Raw genomic sequence first — 22,517 nt, 5'->3', positions numbered from 1 at the left:
TTTTCAGAAAATTTCCTGGTGGTTCGTAGGTGTACATTTGTTTTCCTATAAATAAAATGGATTAATAAAAAATATAGACAAAAATTTAAGTTCATTCAACTATTTATTATTTATTAATTTGTTATAATTATTTATGTTTACTACTATGTAACACAGCTGCAAAAACGAAAGTAGCAGTGGCAATGTTTGGCAAATTTCATCAATGAAATTTTGTCTTGTTTTATTTTTGATATCTAATTTAAGAAAAAATGCATGAATTGTGCTACTGAAACTATACATTTCAATTTCAAAAACGTTTTTAAAAAATTCTAGGAAATTTCGTGCAAATTTAGATTTTTTTATTCAGAGTTCTCTTTTGAGCAAGCAGTTTTAAAGTCAAATCAGTTTTGGTATAACAAGCTGCAAGTTATAGGTCTCTTAAAATTTGCATTGATTTTTGAAATTTTTTTGAGCTTATAATAAAGAACAAATTATAGGCTCAAAAAACTTTCAAAAATCAATGCAAATTTTAAGAGACATAAAACTTCCAGCTTGTTATACCGAACCTGATTTGACTTTAAAACTGCTTGCTCAAAAGAGAACTCTGAATAAAAAATTCAAAATTTTCACGAAATTAGAATTTTTTCAAAAACGTTTTTGGAATTGAAATGTATAGTTTCAGTTGCACAATTCCTGCATTTTTTTCTTAAATTAGATATCAAAAATAAAACAAGACAAAATTTCATTGATGAAATTTGCCAAACATTGCAACTGCTACTTTCCGAAATGCTTGCTTAGAAACTAAAATAAGCTAAAATAAATAATAATAAAACAATTCCTATTTTTGTTTAAGTTATCTAATAATGTTTATTAAAAACTTTTTATTCTAGCTCTAGACTACACAAATATTGGTATAAATATTCAAAGAATGGCTTTGATGTTATACAATATTTGAATTTTTATACCAATATTTGTGTGGCCTAGAGCTCGAATAAAAAGCTTTTAATAAACAAGAATTTCAAGGCATACAAAGAAACAGTTATCTAATTATATGTAAGTCATCACATTCAGTTTTGGTTACTTAAAACTAATATGCGAAAAGAAAATAAAAAATATTTCATATTTTAACATTGGTATTACTTAAATTTCATCACATTCCATATTGCTTATTAGAAGCTAAACTAAATTCATGGAAATAAAATAAAAAATAATTCATATTTGTACTATATTTAAAAAAAAAATTATTCACACAACAATCTTTTTGCAGTTTTAACCTAGTTTTGTTTAATGAATTTTTTTTCGCAATTTTTTTATAAAATATATATTAAAATTAATATAAACCAAAGCTCAAAATTTTATCCGAAATTCACGAAATTTGGAATTAAAAAATTCGTGTCCTCAGAAAAAAATTGAAAAATTTCCACCAAAACTTTTTAAAATTTGTCTGAGTATGCAGTTTTGTAGCTCATTGAAATGTAGTACAATGAAGTTTCAATATTTATCCTCTAAAACAATTTCGTGATATTTTAGTATTTTTTTTTTCTCAGATGAGTAGAACTGCTCAACTCATCTGAGAAAAAATGCTAAAAAAACTCGAAATTGTTTTAGAGGGTAAAGATTAAAACTTCATTGTACTACATTTCAATGAGCTACACTGCATACTCAGACAAATTTTAAAAAGATTTGGTGGAAACTTTTCAATTTTTTTCTGAGGACACAAATTTTTTAATTCCAAATTTCGTGAATTTCGGATAAAATTTTGAGCTTTGGTTTATATTAATTTTAATACATATTTAGACATGTTTTATAAAAAATAACGAAACAAAATTTATTTAACAAAACTAGGTTAAAACAGCAAAAAGGTTCTTGTATGAATACTTAAGCACGTTTGTGTAAATTAATCTCGTCGTTGCATTGCAATCAGCTCTTGGATAGCCCCAGCCAACGATGTTAGCGCATTCCCTAAATTGTCAAGGGATTGTGCTAGTCGTGCCTGCTCTAGTCGTCTCTCTCTCATGTCCTGTTGCACAGTGTTTAAAATTTCATCCCGTACATCTCTCTTCCTGTTGCGTTCTCTCGGCTGCGAAACTTGTCTGGGAAAAGTAGAGTAGGGAGTAGCATTGCCTGAGGCAGCACGGCTGGAGGAAGCAAGATTAGAAGTTCCCGACTCTAAGGAAGCTTCGCTGTTGGGCACTGGATTGGTAGTGGCAGGGGATGAGGCAGCACGGTTGGTGGGCACATCATTGGGAGTAGTAGGGAATAAGGAGGCGCGACTTTTGAAAATACTGTTGGTGCGCACAGGATTGGGAGTGACAGGAAATAAGGAGGTACAGCTACTGGGCACAGGATTTGTAGGAGCAGGACTTAGGGGAGCATGACTAGGTGACTCACACATCACTATCCAGAAGTTAGAAATGTCTTCCGCATCTTCATCACCAATCAACTCATCGTGATGAGTACAACTCGGCCCCACCTCCGGTGCTGGCGAAATGTTTTCGGCATTACTCTCGTTCTGTAATAAACAATTAAATTAATTTCATAAATATTTTTGGTAATAATAGTACTATCTATACCAATGCAATATTTCTACATACCTATTACAAATTGGTAGACATGCGTTGCCCTTGCTGTACATATGTATTTGCTTACATCATGTACCTTCTCAAAATAAATTACAATGTACCGATGTATATGTGTACATATGCATTTCATGGGAGGCAATGCAATGCATCAATAATAGAAATATTACACATGTTGAAAGCACTTTATTTACATACGAGTGACCTTCTACAGCAGCAATTCCAAAAGTCTCCAACACTTGCTGCTCGAAATCCGTCAGCTCATCCACAGGATTTACTCCTCCGCCAATTCGTCGTCGCTCACTAATGAGCTTACGAGCCCGAGCACGCAACTGCTTCCGCCAGTTTCGCAAACTCTGAAAATATACAACGTTTGATATATATATGTATCTACGATCCAAGTACTGCTTTTGTGGTCAGTGCACAATTTTAACAACAAACAAGCCTTGATACATATGATTTATTTAAAACAAGGCGTATAATAGTTTGTTGTTCAATTTCACACCCTCCCCAAACATAATACAAATGCCGCAAGCAATATTAAATCACTCGGAAAAAACTACGGAACTCCGGAAATAGTAGTTCGCACAGATTTTGAACTCGCATAAATACTATTTAACACAAATTAGCGGAATAGGTATACATATATTATTTAAATTTATTTACTTCTCGCCAAGCGTCAGGAGTCCTTGCTGGGCCGACCATTGAATTCAAATTTGTGGAAATCTCTTTCCACGAATCTTGAATTTGGTTCGGCGATTTGGGGCAGTTTTTTCCCTGCATTAGTTCGGGGTGGTCCTTGCAAAATGCGATATACCATCGCAGCTGGGCTTGTGTAGTGCGTGCATACTTCCTATAATTATATGTATTTATTAAATTACGGAGAACTTTCAAAAATATTCACAGAATTTACTTACTTGTTGATCTCCATTTTACTGCTTTTATTCTTTGTTTACACACATATAATCGCTGATCTCAACTTAGTTCAAAATACTTGTATCATTCAATAAAAGAATTGATTTGATATTTAAAGGTTTAATTTAATTTCCATTTGGCGTGTATGCACAGCTAGATTGTTCAAAACGGAGGCCCATGTCTTACAATTGGTGTACTAAAGTAAATTGGTAATATTATACAGATGCGTTCGTCTTAAAGATGTAACATAATAGGAATATCTTATAGTATGTGGCTTACACCTAGTTCACACACTCAATACATGCTCTTTTTTTTTTTAATTTTAAATCATCATGAAAACCATACAGCTTGGGAGGAATAACTAGACGTCCACTTCGTGTTTGATAGTATGGATGTGAACTGCTTGTGCCTGCATCCATGGCCTCATCTCTTTCAACAGTATTACTATTATTTTCAGTTATTGTAACTGACTCATCGTTACTTTTACCTCGTGAGTCACAGGCATAATATTTTCATTTAACGAGCAGGGCGGCGCTACTGATTCTCTCTCATCATACCGCTCAAGCCGCGGTGTACATATTGGCAAATTTTCATTACACTGACTCATGCCTTCTTCAAATAACGTTTCAGGATTACTTACACTATTCTTACTTTTTGTTGTAAATCTTCGATTACGTCTAAAATAATAATTATTACTTTTATTCTATTTCGGCCTTTATTTTGTAAATTTTTATAAAAATTTTTTCGAGCTCTAGGCCATGTATATGTAAATTAAAACACCAAAAATGCTTGTTTTACATATAAATTTTATATTTGTCAAACTTATTTTTATCAATTTATTTTAATCGATATTTCGATTTCAAACTGAAATCATCTTCAGGACTGAAAGGCATGTAAAAACAAAAACATACTAACACATAAAACACAACAACATCCCATAATTTTTAACTTACACTCTTGAGTGTACCTGATCGAGTCGAATGGAATGTTGTTATGTTTTATGTGTTAGTATGTTTTTGTTTTTACATGCCTTTCAGTCCTGAAGATGATTTCAGTTTGAAATCGAAATATCGATTAAAATAAATTGATAAAAATAAGTTTGACAAATATAAAATTTATATGTAAAACAAGCATTTTTGGTGTTTTAATTTACATATACATGGCCTAGAGCTCGAAAAAAATTTTATAAAAATAATAATTATTATTATCTTTTATTACATACGATCTTCCATTAATGTTTTGCACTATCTTGCCATAGTTCCATTTTTTGTCAGTTTTCTTAAATATAATTCTATCGCCTAGCTGTAATTCCGGTAATGTCTTTGCATTGCGATCAAAATAATCTTTCTGCTTTTTCCTTTTTTTTTAATCCTTTCCCCTATCTCTGATTCATCTATTGAGTTTCGGAACAAAAGTAGTTCTGCTGTTGGGAGTTTTGTTTTTATCAATCTCCCGAAGAATAACTGAGTTGGAGCTAACTGCAAATCTGCCACTAGGGTGTTATTATATTCTAGAATATGATATTGAACGTTGTCCTTTTCATTGATTTCAAAACACCGTTTAAATAAACCCTTATCAATTGCTACCCCCTTCTCCGCTAATCCATTGCTTTGTGGGTATCTAGGATTTGAAAACTTTACCACAATATTAGCATCATTAAAGAAGTTTTCCATTTCTAACGAATTAAATGGGTTGTTGTCGCAGCGGATTGTTGTGGGATATCCTACTTTCGTGAAAATTTTTTTCAACGTGTCGATTACACAGCCAGCGGTTTTATGTGCAAGATTTTCCGACAACACAAGGTTAGAGTATGCGTCGATCAGAGAGATATAATATCTGCCCGCATATTCAAAAATATCAATTCCTATTATTTGAAAAGGATATTCAGGGACATCGTCTTGTCTCAATGGCTCTTTTGCATTATTACGTCTGAAAGTTTCACACAAAACACATCCCAGGATTATTTCTTTAATCTGTTCAGTCATGTTTGGCCAAAAATACAATGATCTGGCTTTTGCTAACGTTTTTTCTATTCCGAGGTGTGGCCTGTGCAACCACCTGCATACAACTGGTTGTAACGAGGTTGGAATTATTACTCTATGATTTTTAAGCAACATTCTATTTTCGTAGGGGATTTCAGACTTGTATTTGTGAAAATGTTTGCTTAGCTCATTCAATTGGTGATAACTGGGCCATCCCTGTTCCACGTATTGACATGTTTTCTTGTAATCCTCATCCTGCTCTATATGCTTGCAATATAAATCATAATTAGATTTCGATATGCAAACTTTCCTTGACAGCGTATGAATAACTCCCTTAAGCTCGGCAATTTCAACCGTTTCACCTAAAGGAGCCCGAGAAAGGCAATCAGCAACCAACATTTGCTTACCGGGAGTATAAACTACCTCCATCTTTGGATATTTGAGTAAAAACATGAACATAGCCTGCAGCCTAGGCGTGACCTCATCAATTTCTTTCTTCAGAAGGGATTCGAGCGGCTTATGATCACTCTGTACTAAAAATTCACGACCGTAGAGATAATAATGAAATTTTATGCAGGAAAATACTATAGCTAGCAACTCTTTCTCAATTTGTGGCCATTTCTGTCCTTATTTACTGAGAGTTCAGGACGCATAAGCTACAGGATGTCCCTCTTGAAGTAAAACGCAACTTAAACCATCTTTTGATGCATCTGTCTGCACCACTACCGGTTTTTCCTTGTCATATAGAACTAGTACTGGGTCGGATGTAATGATAGTAATGAGATTTTGAAATTCATCTTCATGAGCATCAGTCCACTGACACTTAGCGTTGTTATGCGTTAGTTCACGTAACTTTGCCGATTGTTTTGATAAGTGCGGAATATATGCGGCCAGAAACTTAAGCATACCCAAAAATCGGATAACATCGCTTTTATTTTCTGGCTTTTTCAGCTTGATTATCGCTTCACGATATTTGTCAATTGGTTTAATTGTACCTTTTGACACTATACGACCCATGAATTTCATTTCCGTTTGACGATATTGAATTTTATCTGGATTGAATCTTATACCTTTGTCAATTGCTCGCTTCAAGACTGTTGCGAGAATCTCGTCATGCTGATCCAGAGTTTCCGCCACGATTGCCATATCATCAAAGTATATTATGACACCGGGAATATCGCCGAAATGTTTGACCATTTCTTTCTGAAACATTCCTGGCGCACAATTTAAGCCAAAGGGTACGCGATTGAACTTATAGCCACCAAACGGTGTCATAAACGTTGTTAAACTTGAGCTTGGTTCATCCAACTCCATTTGCCAAAACCCACTACTGAGATCGAGTACAGTAAATATACATTAATTTGCTAATTGACTAGTTACATCATCGAAAGTCGGGATCAGAAAATGCTATCGTTTTGTACACTTGTTTAATAGCTTTGGATCCAGACACACTCGAATGTCATTTTTCTTTTCCACTAACTGTACATTATGTACCCAGTCCGTAGGGTGATTGACTGGAGTGATAACTTTATTCCCCACCATCTCCTCAATTTTGCATTTAAAACGCTCTAGCAAACTTAATGGTATTCTTTTCTTATAATGCAGACAAGGTATAGACCCCTCCTTTAGTGTTATTGAAACAGTTTCTGGAAATTGACCTAATCCACTGAAAATAGTACTATATTGCTTAATAAAATTACTCTTACTTTTTGGAAACGGTGTCGTTTTAGACTGTATAGTATTGATATCCATCCGTTTTATGATCTTAAAGTTCACGCTAGTCTCCAACCCTAAAATTGGTACGCTCGCATTATCTACAACAACAAACTCTGCCTCTTGTTCCGTATTCAAGTCAGGATCAGTGCATTTTAATATTACTGTGCCAAGAGTTTTTATTATTTAGTTTTAAATTTTGAAAGATATTTTTGTCAGGAATGCAATTGACATCGGATCCGGAGTATATTTTGAATGAAATTGGGGTGTTTTGTATATAATATTTCTTGGTCCACTTGTATGTTCCATTATTACTGGTATTTATTCTATAAATATGAACATTACCTACTAACCTGGTTGATATATTTGTTTTATTACAAGCTTTACCTTCATCGTTCCAATTATAGTGATCTCCTACTGAGTGTACCTGTCCATGCTGCTTGCTTAATCCGGGATTTGCTCTCTGTCCGTTGTTTGTTGTCTTCTTATCCGTTAATTGCTGGTTTTTCTTTCCGCGACACATTTTCACAAAATGACCCATTTTTCTACAACCTCGGCAGGTTACTTCCTTTGCTTTGCACGTATTTAAATGACCAGTTGTAAATTGTTGCCCGCAATTGTAGCAAAAACGTGTAATTGCATGCACAGATTCTTCGATTGTGTTGATGGTTTTGGAATTTCCCTGTTCCAATAGCATTTTGTGAGAATTTGCAGCTTCGTATACCTTACACTTCTCAATTATCTTTTGTAGTGGATCATCTCCATTTTGTCATATACACCCAAAATGAATCGGTTTCGTAAAATACGATCGCCGAATGAGTGCCCACAACTACAGTTGTATTCGCAATAACGTATTTGAGTGCGCAGTTCCGTTTCAAACTCAGAAAAAGGATGTTTTTATTTTTGCGTTAGCGTATTAAATTTGAATGATTCCATTGCCACGTTCTTTTTTGGAATGCAGTAATTGTCAAAAGCATCCAGCACATTTGCTAATGACCGTGCGCCCTCACCGCCATTGCTAGTATTTGCAGGTATGCCAAGCAATTGGTCAGTTGACACATCGTTTGGGAACAGCGTGTTATACATTTCCATTGCTTTCGGTCCTATAAGCCATAAAAATGTTACAATTTTGACGTCTTCTTTTTCTTTTAGTTTTCCATTGGCATGTAGGTACATGCAAAAAGTTCCTTTCCATGTGGGCCAGTCTTTAGCGAGATTGCTGCAGTCCAATTCAGGCGGTAGTCGATTTTCAACCATTATGACAATTATCAATGGTAATTATATAATAAAAGTATAAAGCTTGATGTGGTTTGGTCCACTTCTGACACCATGTATCATTCAATATAACAATTGATTTGATTTTTAAAGATTTAATTTAATTTCAACTTGGCGTGTGTGCACAGCGAGATTGTTCAAAACGGAAGACCATGTCTTACAATTGGTGTACTAAAGTTATCGAACTATCGAACTGCACACTAATAATACATTGGTAATATTATACAGATGCGTTCATTTTAAATATGTAACATAATAGGAATATCTTATAGTATGTGGCTTACACCTAGACACGTGGTCCTCTAAGCTAGAGACGCCACCATAGATGTTGATGTCCGATATCTAGATGCCTTATTAGCTGATTTGAAGTTGATCAGGAACCAATGGGAAACAATTTTAAACGAATGCAAAACAGTTGCTGTTCAATTGAACATCTCGCCAAAGTTTCCGGACATTCGAAAGAGAAAACCCAAAAGACGTTCTGAAGATAATTTAAATGAGATGATTACGGATGATTTAGATTCTGATTTTAAAAACAATACATTCCTGGTGATCGTTGATTCGGTAATCACTGGCATTACTGAACAATTTGCAGATATGAAAAATTTGAGCGAAACGTTTTCCTTTTTGTGGCAATTTGAAGACATGGATGAAACTACGCTTCGAGCGAGCGCAGCAAAATTTGTCGAGAAATACAAGTCAGACATTTCTCGAAGCTTACTTACTTAATTGGCGCTTAACCGTCTAAACGGTTATGGCCGTCCAACAAGGCGCGCCAGTCGCTCCTTCGCTCCGCCAACCGGCGCCAATTGGTCACACCAAGGTAGTTTAAATCGTTTTCCACCTGGTCCTTCCAACGGAGTGGGTGCCATTTAAATAAATAAAAATAAATGTAAAGCACAATAACCTCCGAAGGGATCTTAGGCGGAGCTTCTCTCCAATTTGCGTCGTGCTCCTCCTGATTTTCCCTACAAATTGGCCGGACGGGACCGACATGTTTTATGCCGACTCCGAACGGCATCTGCAAGGCAGATGAATTTTCAAAGAGAGGTTTTTAATGGCAGAAATACACCCGTAGCGCTTGCCAAACACTGCCGAGCGGCGACCCCACTTAGAATAATTTTCTTCTAAGTGAAAAACTTATTTCTAAAATTTTGATGTTGCTTTGCCCGGGGTGTGAACCCAGGGCATACGGTGTGGTAGACGGAGCACGCTACCCGTCACACCACGGTGGTCGGTGGCTGCCATCTACATATGTTCAAAATATGTTTACGATTTTCCCCAACATTTGTGTTGCTTTACGTATCTTTTGCACTAAACCTGTCACTGTAGCTAGTGCAGAACGTTCCTTCAGCGTCCTTTCAAGAATCAAAAACTTTCATAGATCGTGTTCATCTCAAGAGCGAGTTTCAGGACTTTGTGTTGAATCCACGCTTTGTGTTGAATCCGTTTTGGCAGGACAGTTAAATTTTGATATTATTATAAAAATTTTGCAGCGACAAAAGCAAGTAAAGCCACTCCCTGATATCCGAACTTTCTATATTGAATAATTAAAATTTACAATCATCATTAAATTTATCAGAAATGTATTATAATGTTACCAAATAACTAGAAAAGGTTATTTGAAACCATATGTGGCTGTTAAAAGAGAATTTTATTTGTACGTTACAATGAAACGATATAAATAGTAAATATTCTGTGTTAATTTTATTGTCAGTTCTAAGTCCAAAAATCAGTTGATGTGGCAAACATTTTTTTATGTAATCCATCAAAAATGATTTATGAATGAGACGTCATTAGTAATTAGTAACGTAAATTGTTTAGTCCCGGGCCCCGATTATTCTCCAATACATGGAAAAAGCAGCAGTTAGTGTTAATTGGAAAGAGCAAAGGGGATCCGAATTAACCATCACCGTTATGCTTGCTCGGCACATCCGGAAAACTTGTTTAAAGGATCCTAAACCCACATGTCGCAGACGATATAGAAAAGGCTGGAGGACAACACCTCAACAACAGCAACATGTCTTCAGGCCCGGAAATTCATGTTAGGCATAATGAAAGATGACCTTATTAGAGTACAATAAGCATAGTAAGGTAATACCAAATCAAAGTTAGTTGCCATTTCAATAGAGCGGGATGGGCAGATATGCTGGCTGCCTTAGAGCAACAATTCCAAATCCCATGTTAACTACAACACATCATCAAAAGCTATCTCTAAAACAATAAAATAAATTAACAGTCGTTAGCACTTTAATACGTGGATATGCGAAACAAACTATTTGTCCTTATGGCCACTTGAGTTGACTTTATGATTGTTTAAGCGACTTAAACTATGAACATTTTTCGTTCGTTTGTTTCAGTAGCCATTGAGTGTGCTTGTAATTCTCAACTGGTTAGTGAAATATTCTAAAGACATAGTTTGAGTTTTTTAATTAAAATCGAGGTTCTTCGGATGGTGTGCTAATACATCAGAGCCCAGTGCTCGCCTCCATATCACACTTTGAAGGGGTTCTTCAAATAGAAGATGAGGTGGCTCATTAGAGCGAAACCTCAGAGTGCCCAACTCTCGCCCCAAATTAAATAAATAGAGGTTTTTCTTGTAGAAAATGGGGTGCCAATACCTCAGAGCCGTCCCGTGCTCGCCTCCATATCACATTTTAAAGGGTTCTTCAAATAGAGGATGAGGTGGCTCAGTAGAGCGAAGCCTCAGAGCCCCCCAGTGCTCGCCCCCATATTAAATAAATCAAAGGTGTATTGATGCTATGCATCCTCTCATGACTTAAATACACCAATAACACTAAAACTACCCAACTCAATAAATGGAATACATTAAATCAAAAACCCCATAAACTCAATACAGTCCATTAATAATAATAATTTATAAATTTAAAAAAAGGAATGCTTGGTGGGAGTTGAACCCGCAACCCCGGGCGTTTGGTCGGGTACGTCAGCCACTGTGCCACGACTCATACGCTTACAAGCACATAAAATTACTCATTTATAACTCTTATTAAACTGCTCGCCCTCAATTGCCCAAAGCTTAGACATGGTCCTTCGAGCCGGATCACTGGCTCGTATGGAAGTTTCATTAGACGACTAAGCCGTCTAAGGGGGGAGTATGTTTAAGCGACTTAAACTATGAACATTTTTCGTTCGTTTGTTTCAGTAGCCATTGAGTGTGCTTGTAATTCTCAACTGGTTAGTGAAATATTCTAAAGACATAGTTTGAGTTTTTTAATTAAAATCGAGGTTCTTCGGATGGTGTGCTAATACATCAGAGCCCAGTGCTCGCCTCCATATCACACTTTGAAGGGGTTCTTCAAATAGAAGATGAGGTGGCTCATTAGAGCGAAACCTCAGAGTGCCCAACTCTCGCCCCAAATTAAATAAATAGAGGTTTTTCTTGTAGAAAATGGGGTGCCAATACCTCAGAGCCGTCCCGTGCTCGCCTCCATATCACATTTTAAAGGGTTCTTCAAATAGAGGATGAGGTGGCTCAGTAGAGCGAAGCCTCAGAGCCCCCCAGTGCTCGCCCCCATATTAAATAAATCAAAGGTGTACTGATGCTATGCATCCTCTCATGACTTAAATACACCAATAACACTAAAACTACCCAACTCAATAAATGGAATACATTAAATCAAAAACCCCATAAACTCAATACAGTCCATTAATAATAATAATTTATAAATTTAAAAAAAGGAATGCTTGGTGGGAGTTGAACCCGCAACCCCGGGCGTTTGGTCGGGTACGTCAGCCACTGTGCCACGACTCATACGCTTACAAGCACATAAAATTACTCATTTATAACTCTTATTAAACTGCTCGCCCTCAATTGCCCAAAGCTTAGACAATGATCATTTCGGAAAAGCAGGATCGTCAATATCGTTGACATTGTGCCTATTTGAAATTTGGTGGTGTGACCATTTAATATGGTCCGTCATAACTTCAACTGACTTTGTGACGATTTAAAGTGGACATAAGGTCAATTGTCTATGTGAGAAACAAAATAGTTTACCTTATGGTCATTTGAGAAAAATAGTTGGCTCTTTGACCACTTCGAAAAAGCAGCATGCTCATAATACCAATATCGTTGACATTATGGCTATTTAATTTTTGACGTTGTGACCATTTCATATGGTCGTACATAACTGAAATTGAGTTCTAGACCATTAGAAGTGGTCAAAAGATGAATTGACTTTATGGTCACATATCTTTCCCCAAATCACAACACATTACTGGTGTGCCACCATAGTTTCCATAACGGAACTGGAACTCTTCTTTTTCCAATCGAGCAATACCCCATGGCTCGAAGCCTAATCACAACCGCGCTGACTACAATCCGTGCTATCCCTTAATGGTTTCCAACGATTGAATATGTATAAGAGGCAGTGTGTAGCGCGTTCCAACAATCCATAGAAGGGGACAGGCTTGAATTATTTAGCTTGGTTACGTTAAACTGGCCGGTCAATAAAGACCTCGCATAAACTGAATGCGTCCGTTTTCCCAGAAATTGTTTGACGACCAAACAGAAAAACCCCAATTAAGAAGCAGGATTTATGTTATAATATAACTCCGTCATCTTGGCAAGTACTAGAAGTGTTCTAGGATCTAGTTAAATTCTGATCGATATCTGGTAAATGTGCCACTTCTATAACTGGCACCTTGAACTTACGAGCGCAGGACACGAACGCAGAACCTGCTCAACCGTTTCTTCCTGCAGCCCGTATTAGCTCATTTTCGTTTGTATATAAATAGTAAGGCACGGCTTTAGAGGCCTCATAGCTCTTGACTTTCATCGTTTTAATGCACTTTTACTTTCAATACAACACATAAGAGCGCACCGCAGCAATACCGATAGAGAGTATTTAAGTGTCAAAACATTGTACTCACTTTCACTCAGCTACACTCATTTTGCAAACAAACTGAGTCTTCAGGAGAATACTGATTGACGCACACAAATATTTTGAACTAAGCCACGCTCTTATCTAGATTAGAAAATATCACTGCCGATAGCCAACGAACTAAGAAAGTGGCATACATACAAACATACTATAATCGCTGTATATATTTAATAAAGGCAAAAACTAGTGCAGGTACATATTTGTGTAGTATAATATACAACAATATTTAAAATCGTGCATATGTGTGTGTGTGTCTGTGTATTTTAATTAATTGTGCATTATTTAATGGCCAAAGGACTTAATTGATATTTGTCTGCGAAGATTATTATTATTATTATTATTATTATTATATAACAATATTAAAAAAATAAATATACTTTTTAATAAAAAAAAACAACAACAAATTTGCGCATCAATACAGTTAAATATATTTTCATTAATCAAGATTATAATTATAACCAGCAATTATGTCGCTGGAAATTTTAAAAGATCATGTTTTCATATCGCCAAGCAGCGTTTTTTATTTTCTTTTACTTCTGCGTGTTTATGCTCAATTTAACTTTGCTCAAGCTTAGCTTACGTTTAGTTGGTATGCATTTATGGAGCGTAACCAATGAGGTATTTCCTCGATTGCAAGCTCGCCACCTCATCCTCAATGTACAACACAACCACACCTGGAGAATTCGATTTAAGCTTGTGGCATGCAATTCACGATTTTGATTTTGCACTTTGTAACTTGCAATTTGTGTTGACTCTCCTAGTCCAATGTCGGGTTGTTGAATGACACTCTCTAAGGTAGCTCTAGGCTATAAAAGCGCACTCAATGCGGGCGTAGATTAGCAGTTGAACGCTAACGGGCATTTGGTGATAAACGTGGACATTGAATGGCAACCAAAAATATAACAAATTCAACAACAATATAAGCAACTGAAGAGGAAGTGGTTGCCTTGTGAATTGACTAAGCAAAGTTGCAAAAAAAAAAAAAAAAAACATTTAGTAAATAAACAGTGATTGTGTACGGGCGAATTTAAGCTTCAGGCGCTTCATACAACTAATTAAGTGGCATACATACAAACATACAATAATCGCTGTATATATTTAATAAAGGCAAAAACTAGTGCAAGTACATATTTGTGTAGTATAATATACAACAATATTTAAAATCGTTCATGTGTGTGTGTGTGTCTGTGTATTTTAATTAATTGTGCATTATTTAATGGCCAAAGGACTTAATTGATATTTGTCTGCGAAGATTATTATTATTATTATTATTATTATTATATAACAATATTACAAAAATAAATATACTTTTTAATAAAAAAAAACAACAACAAATTTGCGCATCAATACAGTTAAATATATTTGCATTAATCAAGATTATAATTATAACCAGCAATTATGTCGTTGGAAATTTTAAAAGATCATGTTTTCATATCGCCAAGCAGCGTTTTTTATTTTCTTTTACTTCCCACCTTTTTGTTATGGCTGACTTATTGGCGTCTATCGCGACGTCATTTATACAAGTTGGCCGACCGATTGCCTGGACCAAAAGGCTTACCCATTATTGGGCATCTATTGGATGTTTTCGGACCGGCATCAAGTAAGTGAGATATTTTCGCAAACTTTTTATTTATATAGATAATTATATATGTATGCAACTTTCCTCTAATACATATTGCCTAAGTTTATAGTAAAGATTTGCGCTTAATCGCATAAAGTCCCACCCATTTTTTGCAATGTGCGGAGCTCCTCAGGGTGGCATTCACGGACCTATTTTGTTTGTGCTTTTTATAAATAATATTGGTTCCTGCTTTAAATCATCATATTTCCTTTTATATGCATATGGGTTCCCGCCATTAATTCAGAAAACAAAAATTCAGAAACACATTTTTTCAGAAAACATTAATCAGAAGTCTTTTTTCAGAAAGCAAAAATTCAGAAGTCAAAACTCAGAAACAAAAATTCAGAAATCAAAATTGCAGAAGTCAATTTTCAGAAGTCAAATTTCAGAAGTCAAATTTCAGAAGTCAAAATTCAGAAGTCAATATTCAGAAGTCAAACTTTCGAAGTCAAAATTCAGAAAGTAATCAGACAGCAAAAAACATTAAATTTTGCGCAAAATTTAATGTTTTTTTGCTGTCTGATTACTTTCTGAATTTTGACTTCTGAAATTTGACTTCTGAATTTTTTTTCAGCCATCTGGTTATTTTCCAAATTTTCAGTTATAAATGTCTTTCTGCCTTCTGACTACTTAAATGTTTGGTTTTTCAGTTTTAATATATTTTAAGTATAAACTACTAATCCATTTTTAATGTATGATCACTGTCTTTATTTTTTATCATCACTTTTTCGTGTTATTGTAAATTTTCTTAGATGGATTTGAATATACATTCGATAGGTCGTATAATGAAACAGATTATTTTTTCTGTAGAAAGTAAGAACTTAATTCTAATTCACAAAATTGGAAGTTTTTTCACTTTCGTGAATATGTTTTAGTAAAAAAAGTGAATCGAATTGTGGTGCCAGATTAATTCGATATAACAACGTGGAACCAGGTGAAAATAATGACAACATGAAGATAACGGGCATACATTTACATGCACCAGATGCTAGGAAAGTGGAATGTTATCGATTGGCAAAAGACTTAAAACGAAAGGCTACTGAAGAGTGTCGTACCCGAGAGATATTGTATGACAGATTATATCAAATGCAAGTATAGCTGTTAGACCGATTCTCACTTCAGTCGATCAAATGATGCGCATCGTCAGGCGAACACGTGCTCTAAATTTCGTTCCGAAAAATCCTAATAATCTCAAAGAACTCGTTCTTGAAAATGAATTTATCAAAACAATAGATGGAAAACAATTTTTGCTATATGATAGTGGGCCAAATTATCAAAGGCTAATAATTTTTTCACCAAAATAAAATTTGAAATTTTTAGCAAGTTGCTCCTCGATTCATATGGACGGCACTTTTTTCCCAATTATATACATTACATGGCAAGTGTTTTCTTTATATGTATACTAGCCTTTACCCGCGGCCCCGTCCGCAAGGAGAAAATAAAATATATGTGCTATTCACGTTATCTGTTTAAAAATTATTTTTGTCTAATGTATTTTATTTTTGTAATTTAGTAAAAAAAAAAAAGAACTAAATGAGAAGATAAGCCGAAAGGTACGCTTTCATGAATAGTACAATACAGTTTTCTCGAATTAAAAAAAAATACATTTTGTTTTTAAATTAAATTAATTGATATGAGAGGGGTGAAATAATTACTACTCATAGAACAAAAGAGTGAAACTACAATTTGCTAAAACCAAAGAGAATTTTTTAGATGAAAATAGTGTTGATTTTTCGCGTATTTAGTTGGTTAAAATATTACAAAAAGTGTAATTATAGTTATAACAGTTCGTTACACGATTCGTTTAAAAAATTCAAAAATAGAACGAAAAATCTCTGTTAGATTGAAGATTAAACATACCGAATTTTAATTACGAATAATTAGCAGCAAATCCACGGCCATAAAAGCTCATAATTTAAAAAGGCATGTGTGCTGAACTACCGGTTGCGAAGAGACCTAAAATGATCCCTGAAGGGTCCCAAGATGATACTAAAATTTCCGGACACATCCCGAAAATCATCCAGAAATTAACCAGGAGGGGTCCCAAAATGATTCCGAAATAGTCCCGAAAATTCCTGACGGAATCCCGAAAACCATCCAGAATTGATCTCTGAAGGGTCCGCAAATGATTCCGAAATGGTCCGGAAAAATTCCCGAAAAAACTCCGACGGAATCCCGGACAGATACCGAAAAGCATACAGAAATTATCCCGCAAGGGTACCAAAATGATCCCGAAATAATCCGGAAAAAAGCCCCAAAAAGTCCCGAAATAACTCCGACGGGATCCCGGACAGTTCCCGAAAATAATCCATAAATTATCCCGGAGGGGTCCCAAAATGATCCTGACGGGATCCTGCAGGGATTCCGAAAATCATCCAGAAATTATCCCTGAAGTATCTATCCTGAAATGATCCCGAAATACTCCCAAAAAAGTCCCGAAATATTTTTGACGGAACCCGATATAGCCCTGAAAAAGTTCCGAAAGTACGCCGACGGGATTCCGTATGCATCCCGAAAAACATCCCGAAATAATGCCGGAAGAGTCTCTAAATGATCTCGAAATAGTCCCGAAGAGTCCCCATTTGACCCTGACGGTATCACGAAAACCATCCATGAATCTGGAGGGATACCCAAATGATCCCGGAAAAGCCCAGAAATAACTCCGATGGGATCCCGTACGAATCCCGAAAATCATTCAGAAATTATGCCGCAATGGTCCCAAACCCCTAAAGGGTCCCCAAATGATCCCGAAATAGTTCCGAAAAAGTCCCGAAATTACCCTGATGGGTTCCCGTACAAATACCGAAATCCATCCGGAAATGATGCCGGAAGGGTCGCTAAACGATCCCGTATTAGTCCCGAAAAATTCCCGAAATGCCCCGACGGGTTCCCAAACGGATCCCGAAAACCATCCAGAAGTGATACCGAAAGGCTCCCAAAATGATCCCGTATTAGTCCCGAAAAAGTTCAGGAACGGCCCCGACGGGATTCCTGACGGACCCCGAAAACCATTCAGAAATTATGCCGGAAGGGACACCAAATGATCCCGAAAAAGTCACGAAAAGACCTCGATGGGATCCCGGATGGATCCCGAAAACCATACAGAAATGATGTCGGAAAATACCCCAAATGATCCCGAAAGCTATCCAGAAATGATGCCGGAAAGGTCCTCAAATGATCCCCTAATAATCCCGAAATGCCCCTGATGGGATCCCGGACGGATCCCGAAAACTATCTAGAAATGATGCCGAAAGGGTCCTCAAATGAGTCCGTATCAGTCGAGAAAAAGTCCCGAAGTGACCCCGACGGGAACCCGAAAACTATCTAGAGATGATGATGGAGGGTACACCAAATGATCCCGAACGGATTGCGAAAACTATCCAGAAATGATGCCGGAAAGGTCCCCAAATGATCCCCTAATAGTCCCGAAATTACATTGCTGGGATCCCTAAGCGATCCCGAAAACCATCCAGAAATAATGCCGAAAGGGTCTCCAAATGATCCCGAAAAAGTCCTAAAACCATCCAGAAATGATCCGGAAGGGACCCCAAGTGAACCCGAAAAAGTCCCGAAATAACCCCGACGGGATACCGGACGGATACCGAAAACCATTCAGATGTGATCCCGGTAGGTACCCCAAATGATCCCGAAATAGTTCCGAAATGACTCCGTCGAGATCACCGACGGATCACGGAAACTATGCAGAAATGATGCCGGAAAGGTCTTCAAATGATCCCCTAATAGTCCCGAAATGATCCCGTACGGATCCCGAAAACCATCCAGAAATGATGCCGAAAGGGTCCCCAAATAATCCCGTATTAGTCGAGAAAAAGTCCCGAAATGACCCTGACAGGATCCCGGACGGATCCCGAAAACCATCCAGAAATAATGCCGAAAGGGTCCCCAAATGATCCCGTATTAGTCGAGAAAAAGTACTGAAATGACCCCGACGGGATCCCGGACGAATCCCGAAAACCATCCAGAAATGATGCCGGAATGGACCCCAAATGATCCCGAAAAAGTCCCAAAATTACCCCCACGGGATCCCGGACGGATCCCGAAAACCTTTCAGAAATGATGCCGGAAGGGACCCCAAATGATCCCGAAAAAGTCCCGAAATGATCCCGACGGGATCCCGGACGGATACCGAAAACCATTCAGAAATGATGCCGGAAGGGACCCCAAATGATCCCGAAAAAGTCCGAAATGATCCCGACGGGATCCCGGACGGATCCCGAAAGCTATCCAGAAATGATGCCGGAAAGGTCCTCAATTGATCCCCTAATAGTCCCGAAATGACCCTGACGGGATCCCGGACGGATCGCGAAAACCATCCAGAAGTGATGCCGAAAGGGTCCCCAAATGATCCCGTATTAGTCGAGAAAAAGTACCGAAATGACCCCGACGGGATCCCGGACGAATCCCGAAAACCATCCAGAAATGATGCCGCAAGGGACTCCAAATGATCCCGAAAAAGTCCCAAAATGACCCCCACGGGATCCCGGACGGATCCCGAAAACCATTCAGAAATGATGCCGGAAGGGACCCCAAATGATCCCGAAATAGTCCCGAAATGACCCCGTCGAGATCCCCGACGGATCACGGAAACTATGCAGAAGCTATGCCGGAGAGGTCCTCAAATGATCCCCTAATAAGCCCGATATGATCACGGGCGGATCCCGGACGGATCCCGAAAAACCATCCAGAAATGAAGCCGGAAGGGACCCCAAATGATCCCGAAAAGTCCCGAATTGACCCCGTCGAGATCCCCGACGGATCCCGGAAACTATGCAGAAACGATGCCGGAAAGGTCCTCAAATTATCCCCTAATAGTCCCGAAATGATCCCGAAAACCATCCAGGTGTGATCCCGGTAGGTACCCCAAATGATCCCGAAATAGTCCCGAAATGACCCCGTCGAGATCCCCGACGGATCACGGAAAATATGCAGAAATGATGCCGGAAAGGTCTTCAAATGATCCCCTAATAGTCCCGAAATGATCCCGGACGGATCCCGAAAACCATCCAGAAATGATGCCGAAAGGGTCGCCAAATAATCCCGTATTAGTCGAGAAAAGGTCCCGAAATGAGCCTGACAGGATCCCGGACGGATCCCGAAAACCATCCAGAAATAATGCCGAAAGGGTGTCCCAAATGATCCCGCATTAGTTGAGAAAAAGTCCCGGAATGACTCCGTCGAGATCCCCGCCGGATCCCGGAAACTATGCAAAAATGATACCGGAAAGGTCTTCAAATGATCCCCTAATAGTCCCGAAATGATGCCGGACGGATCCCGAAAACCATCCAGAAATGATGCCGGAAGGGACCCCAAATGATCCCGAAAAAGTCACGAAATGACCCCGACGGGATCCCGGACGTATCCCGACAACCATCCAGAAATGATGGCGGAAGGGATCCAAAATGACCCCGAAAAAGTCCCGTAATGATCCCGGAAACCTTCAATAATTTATCTCTCAAAGGTACGCAAATGATCCCGAAAATACCCCGACGGGATGCCGAATGGATCCCGAAACCCATACAGAAATGATGCCGGAAAGGTCCATAAATGATCGCGAAATAGTCCCGAAATGATCCCGGAATAGTCCCGAAAATATCCCAAAATAACCCCGACGGGATCCCAGACGGATCACGAAAACTATGCAGAAATGATCCCGAAAACCATCAAAAAATGATCCCGGGAGGGCCTCGATATGAACCCAACGGGATTACAAATAAGGCGAAGCTAATTGTAGAACCATTTTAATAAGGCAGCAGGCGCGTTGGAGCGAATGAAGAGTTACAAAGAAACATACAGGTAAAGCTAATAAAAGCGTGCTAATAAAAACAATCCGGCGGATGGCGGGAGGAGAAGGACCGCTGCTCTTTTTTCCAAAATTGTCTCGATCTGTATGTGCCAGATACCAAAAACTATTGATTTAGGAGACAATTTATATTGAGTTATAACAATTTATAGATTTTACACCAGAGGGGAGATAAAGGGGGGGGGGGGGGCGGAGGGTGTCACTGCTCACTTTGTAAGCCCTCGACTTATTTGACCCCTTGATTCTGTGATATTGGTGAAGGCCAGTATACGTAAAGTTATAATGTGTAAAAATTATTAAAAAGTAATTGCTCGAAGGGGTCGTGGGACTCCCACCCCTCTTTCCATGTTCGAAAAAAATTTCGCTACTAGACTACTGTCTGTGTCCCAAATTTCATCAAAATCCGTGTAGCCGTTCTGGCGTAATTCAGTCGCAAAGACTAAAAAATATAATAATTAAATTATAACTGTTCCTAGGAGGCGAGGACCTCTCTCCTTTTGAAAAATATATAGCTAGTAGATCCTTCTAGACTATTGGCTATATGTGTGCAAAATTTCATCCAAATCGGTCCAGCCGCTCTTGCGAGTCACAAAGACAAACGTTTGGACAAACATCCAAACTTTCCCATTTATAATATATATTAGATTAGATATTTGAATACAGTTCTCGATTATATTGAAATTCTATTATTTGCAGGAGGTTTAAATGGTTTAATAGTTCCCTTGGTATATGTACTAGAATGTAACAAAAAACAAGTAAGAACGGGACTGTCTTCGGCTGTGCCGAAGACTTCATACCTTTCATGAATGGGGCTGAACAATAATCTTATCCCGTTCGTAATCTCCGAATAATCGGATGTATAAGATAAGAAATATATAGTGAACAGATCTGCATACCTTAACGATTTTTAAGATAAATATAAAATAAACAAGAAGAACGGGACTGTCTTCGGCTATGCCGAAGACTTCATACCTTTCATGAATGGGGCTGAACAATAATCTTATCCCGTTCGTAATCTCCGAATAATCGGATGTATAAGATAAGAAATATATAGTGAACAGATCTGCATACCTTAACGATTTTTAAGATAAATATAAAATAAAAAACAGGTAGGTACTTTGTGTGAGGATGCAAAGTTTCTGGTTTTTTGTAGTCTGCGTGTAAAAACTATGACTGCGAATCACGTATTTCAACAATATATGACGTAAACGTAACTATTTGATGAAATTTGATGAATTTTGAAGCTTCTAGCCGTAAAAAGGGGGCAAAAATTGAGTTTATATGGGGTATATAATATATATACCACCGATCTCTATGATTTTTTCAGACAACAATATATGCTATACACGTAAGCATTTGGTGAAATTTGAAGCTTCTAGCTGTTAAAATGGGGAAGAAATTGCGCAAAGTTTCTTATCTGAACAATCGGTTGTAGGGGATATATACTATATATACCACCGGTATCTATGATTTTCTCAGACAACAATATATGCTATACACGTAAGCATTTAGTGAAATTTGAACATATCTAAACGATTTTTAAGATAAATATAAAATAAAAAATAGGTAGGTAATCTGTGTGAGGATGCAAAGCTTCACGTTTTTTGTGGTCTGCATGTAAAAACTATGACTACGAATCACGTATTTCAAAAATATATGACGTAAACGTAACTATTTGATGAATTTTGAAGCTTCTAGCCGTAAAAAAGGGGAAAAAATGAGAGTTTA

General features: G+C 37.4%; 2 protein-coding genes and 1 pseudogene across 3 annotated transcripts in view; 2 read left to right on the top strand and 1 right to left on the bottom strand.

The window, feature by feature from the left end:
• Positions 1-22,517, top strand: part of LOC137251251 (cytochrome P450 4g15-like) — a 195,137-nt pseudogene that overhangs the window by 122,513 nt on the left and 50,107 nt on the right.
• On the bottom strand, positions 1,840-3,626 carry LOC137249343 (uncharacterized). Of its 2 annotated transcripts, none has more exons than XR_010952351.1 (4): positions 3,476-3,626; positions 3,225-3,411; positions 2,574-2,914; positions 1,840-2,491 (listed from the first exon to the last, which is right to left on the bottom strand). XR_010952351.1 is itself a non-coding variant. In XM_067780722.1 (4 exons), the coding sequence occupies exons 1-4, from the start codon at positions 3,487-3,489 to the stop codon at positions 2,419-2,421; spliced, it is 432 nt and encodes a 143-aa protein (XP_067636823.1). In that variant the 5' UTR covers positions 3,490-3,626; the 3' UTR covers positions 1,840-2,418. The 2 variants fall into 2 exon arrangements, 1 of the variants encoding a protein (XP_067636823.1); XM_067780722.1 differs by having other exon boundaries at positions 2,757-2,914.
• The window catches only part of Cyp4g15 (Cytochrome P450 4g15), a 168,422-nt gene continuing 160,179 nt past the window's right edge, over positions 14,275-22,517 (top strand). The window contains exon 1 of the mRNA XM_067785534.1: positions 14,275-14,314. The gene's annotated coding sequence lies outside the window, so the exon portion shown is untranslated. The remainder of the gene's footprint in view (positions 14,315-22,517) is intronic.

The sequence above is a fragment of the Eurosta solidaginis genome, chromosome 4 (assembly GCF_040869045.1).
Source record: "Eurosta solidaginis isolate ZX-2024a chromosome 4, ASM4086904v1, whole genome shotgun sequence".
Taxonomy (NCBI): domain Eukaryota; kingdom Metazoa; phylum Arthropoda; class Insecta; order Diptera; family Tephritidae; genus Eurosta; species Eurosta solidaginis.
This window is presented reverse-complemented; position numbering and strand designations above follow the sequence as displayed.

Bases quoted from the DNA above. Each gene is read 5' to 3' on its own strand.
- LOC137249343 (XM_067780722.1), bottom strand. The intron at 2,915-3,224 runs GTAAATAAATTT...GTATATTTTCAG, and splicing joins CTCCTGACGCTTGGCGAGAA to AGTTTGCGAAACTGGCGGAA. The intron at 2,492-2,756 runs GTATGTAAATAA...TGTTTATTACAG, and splicing joins GCTGCTGTAGAAGGTCACTC to AACGAGAGTAATGCCGAAAA.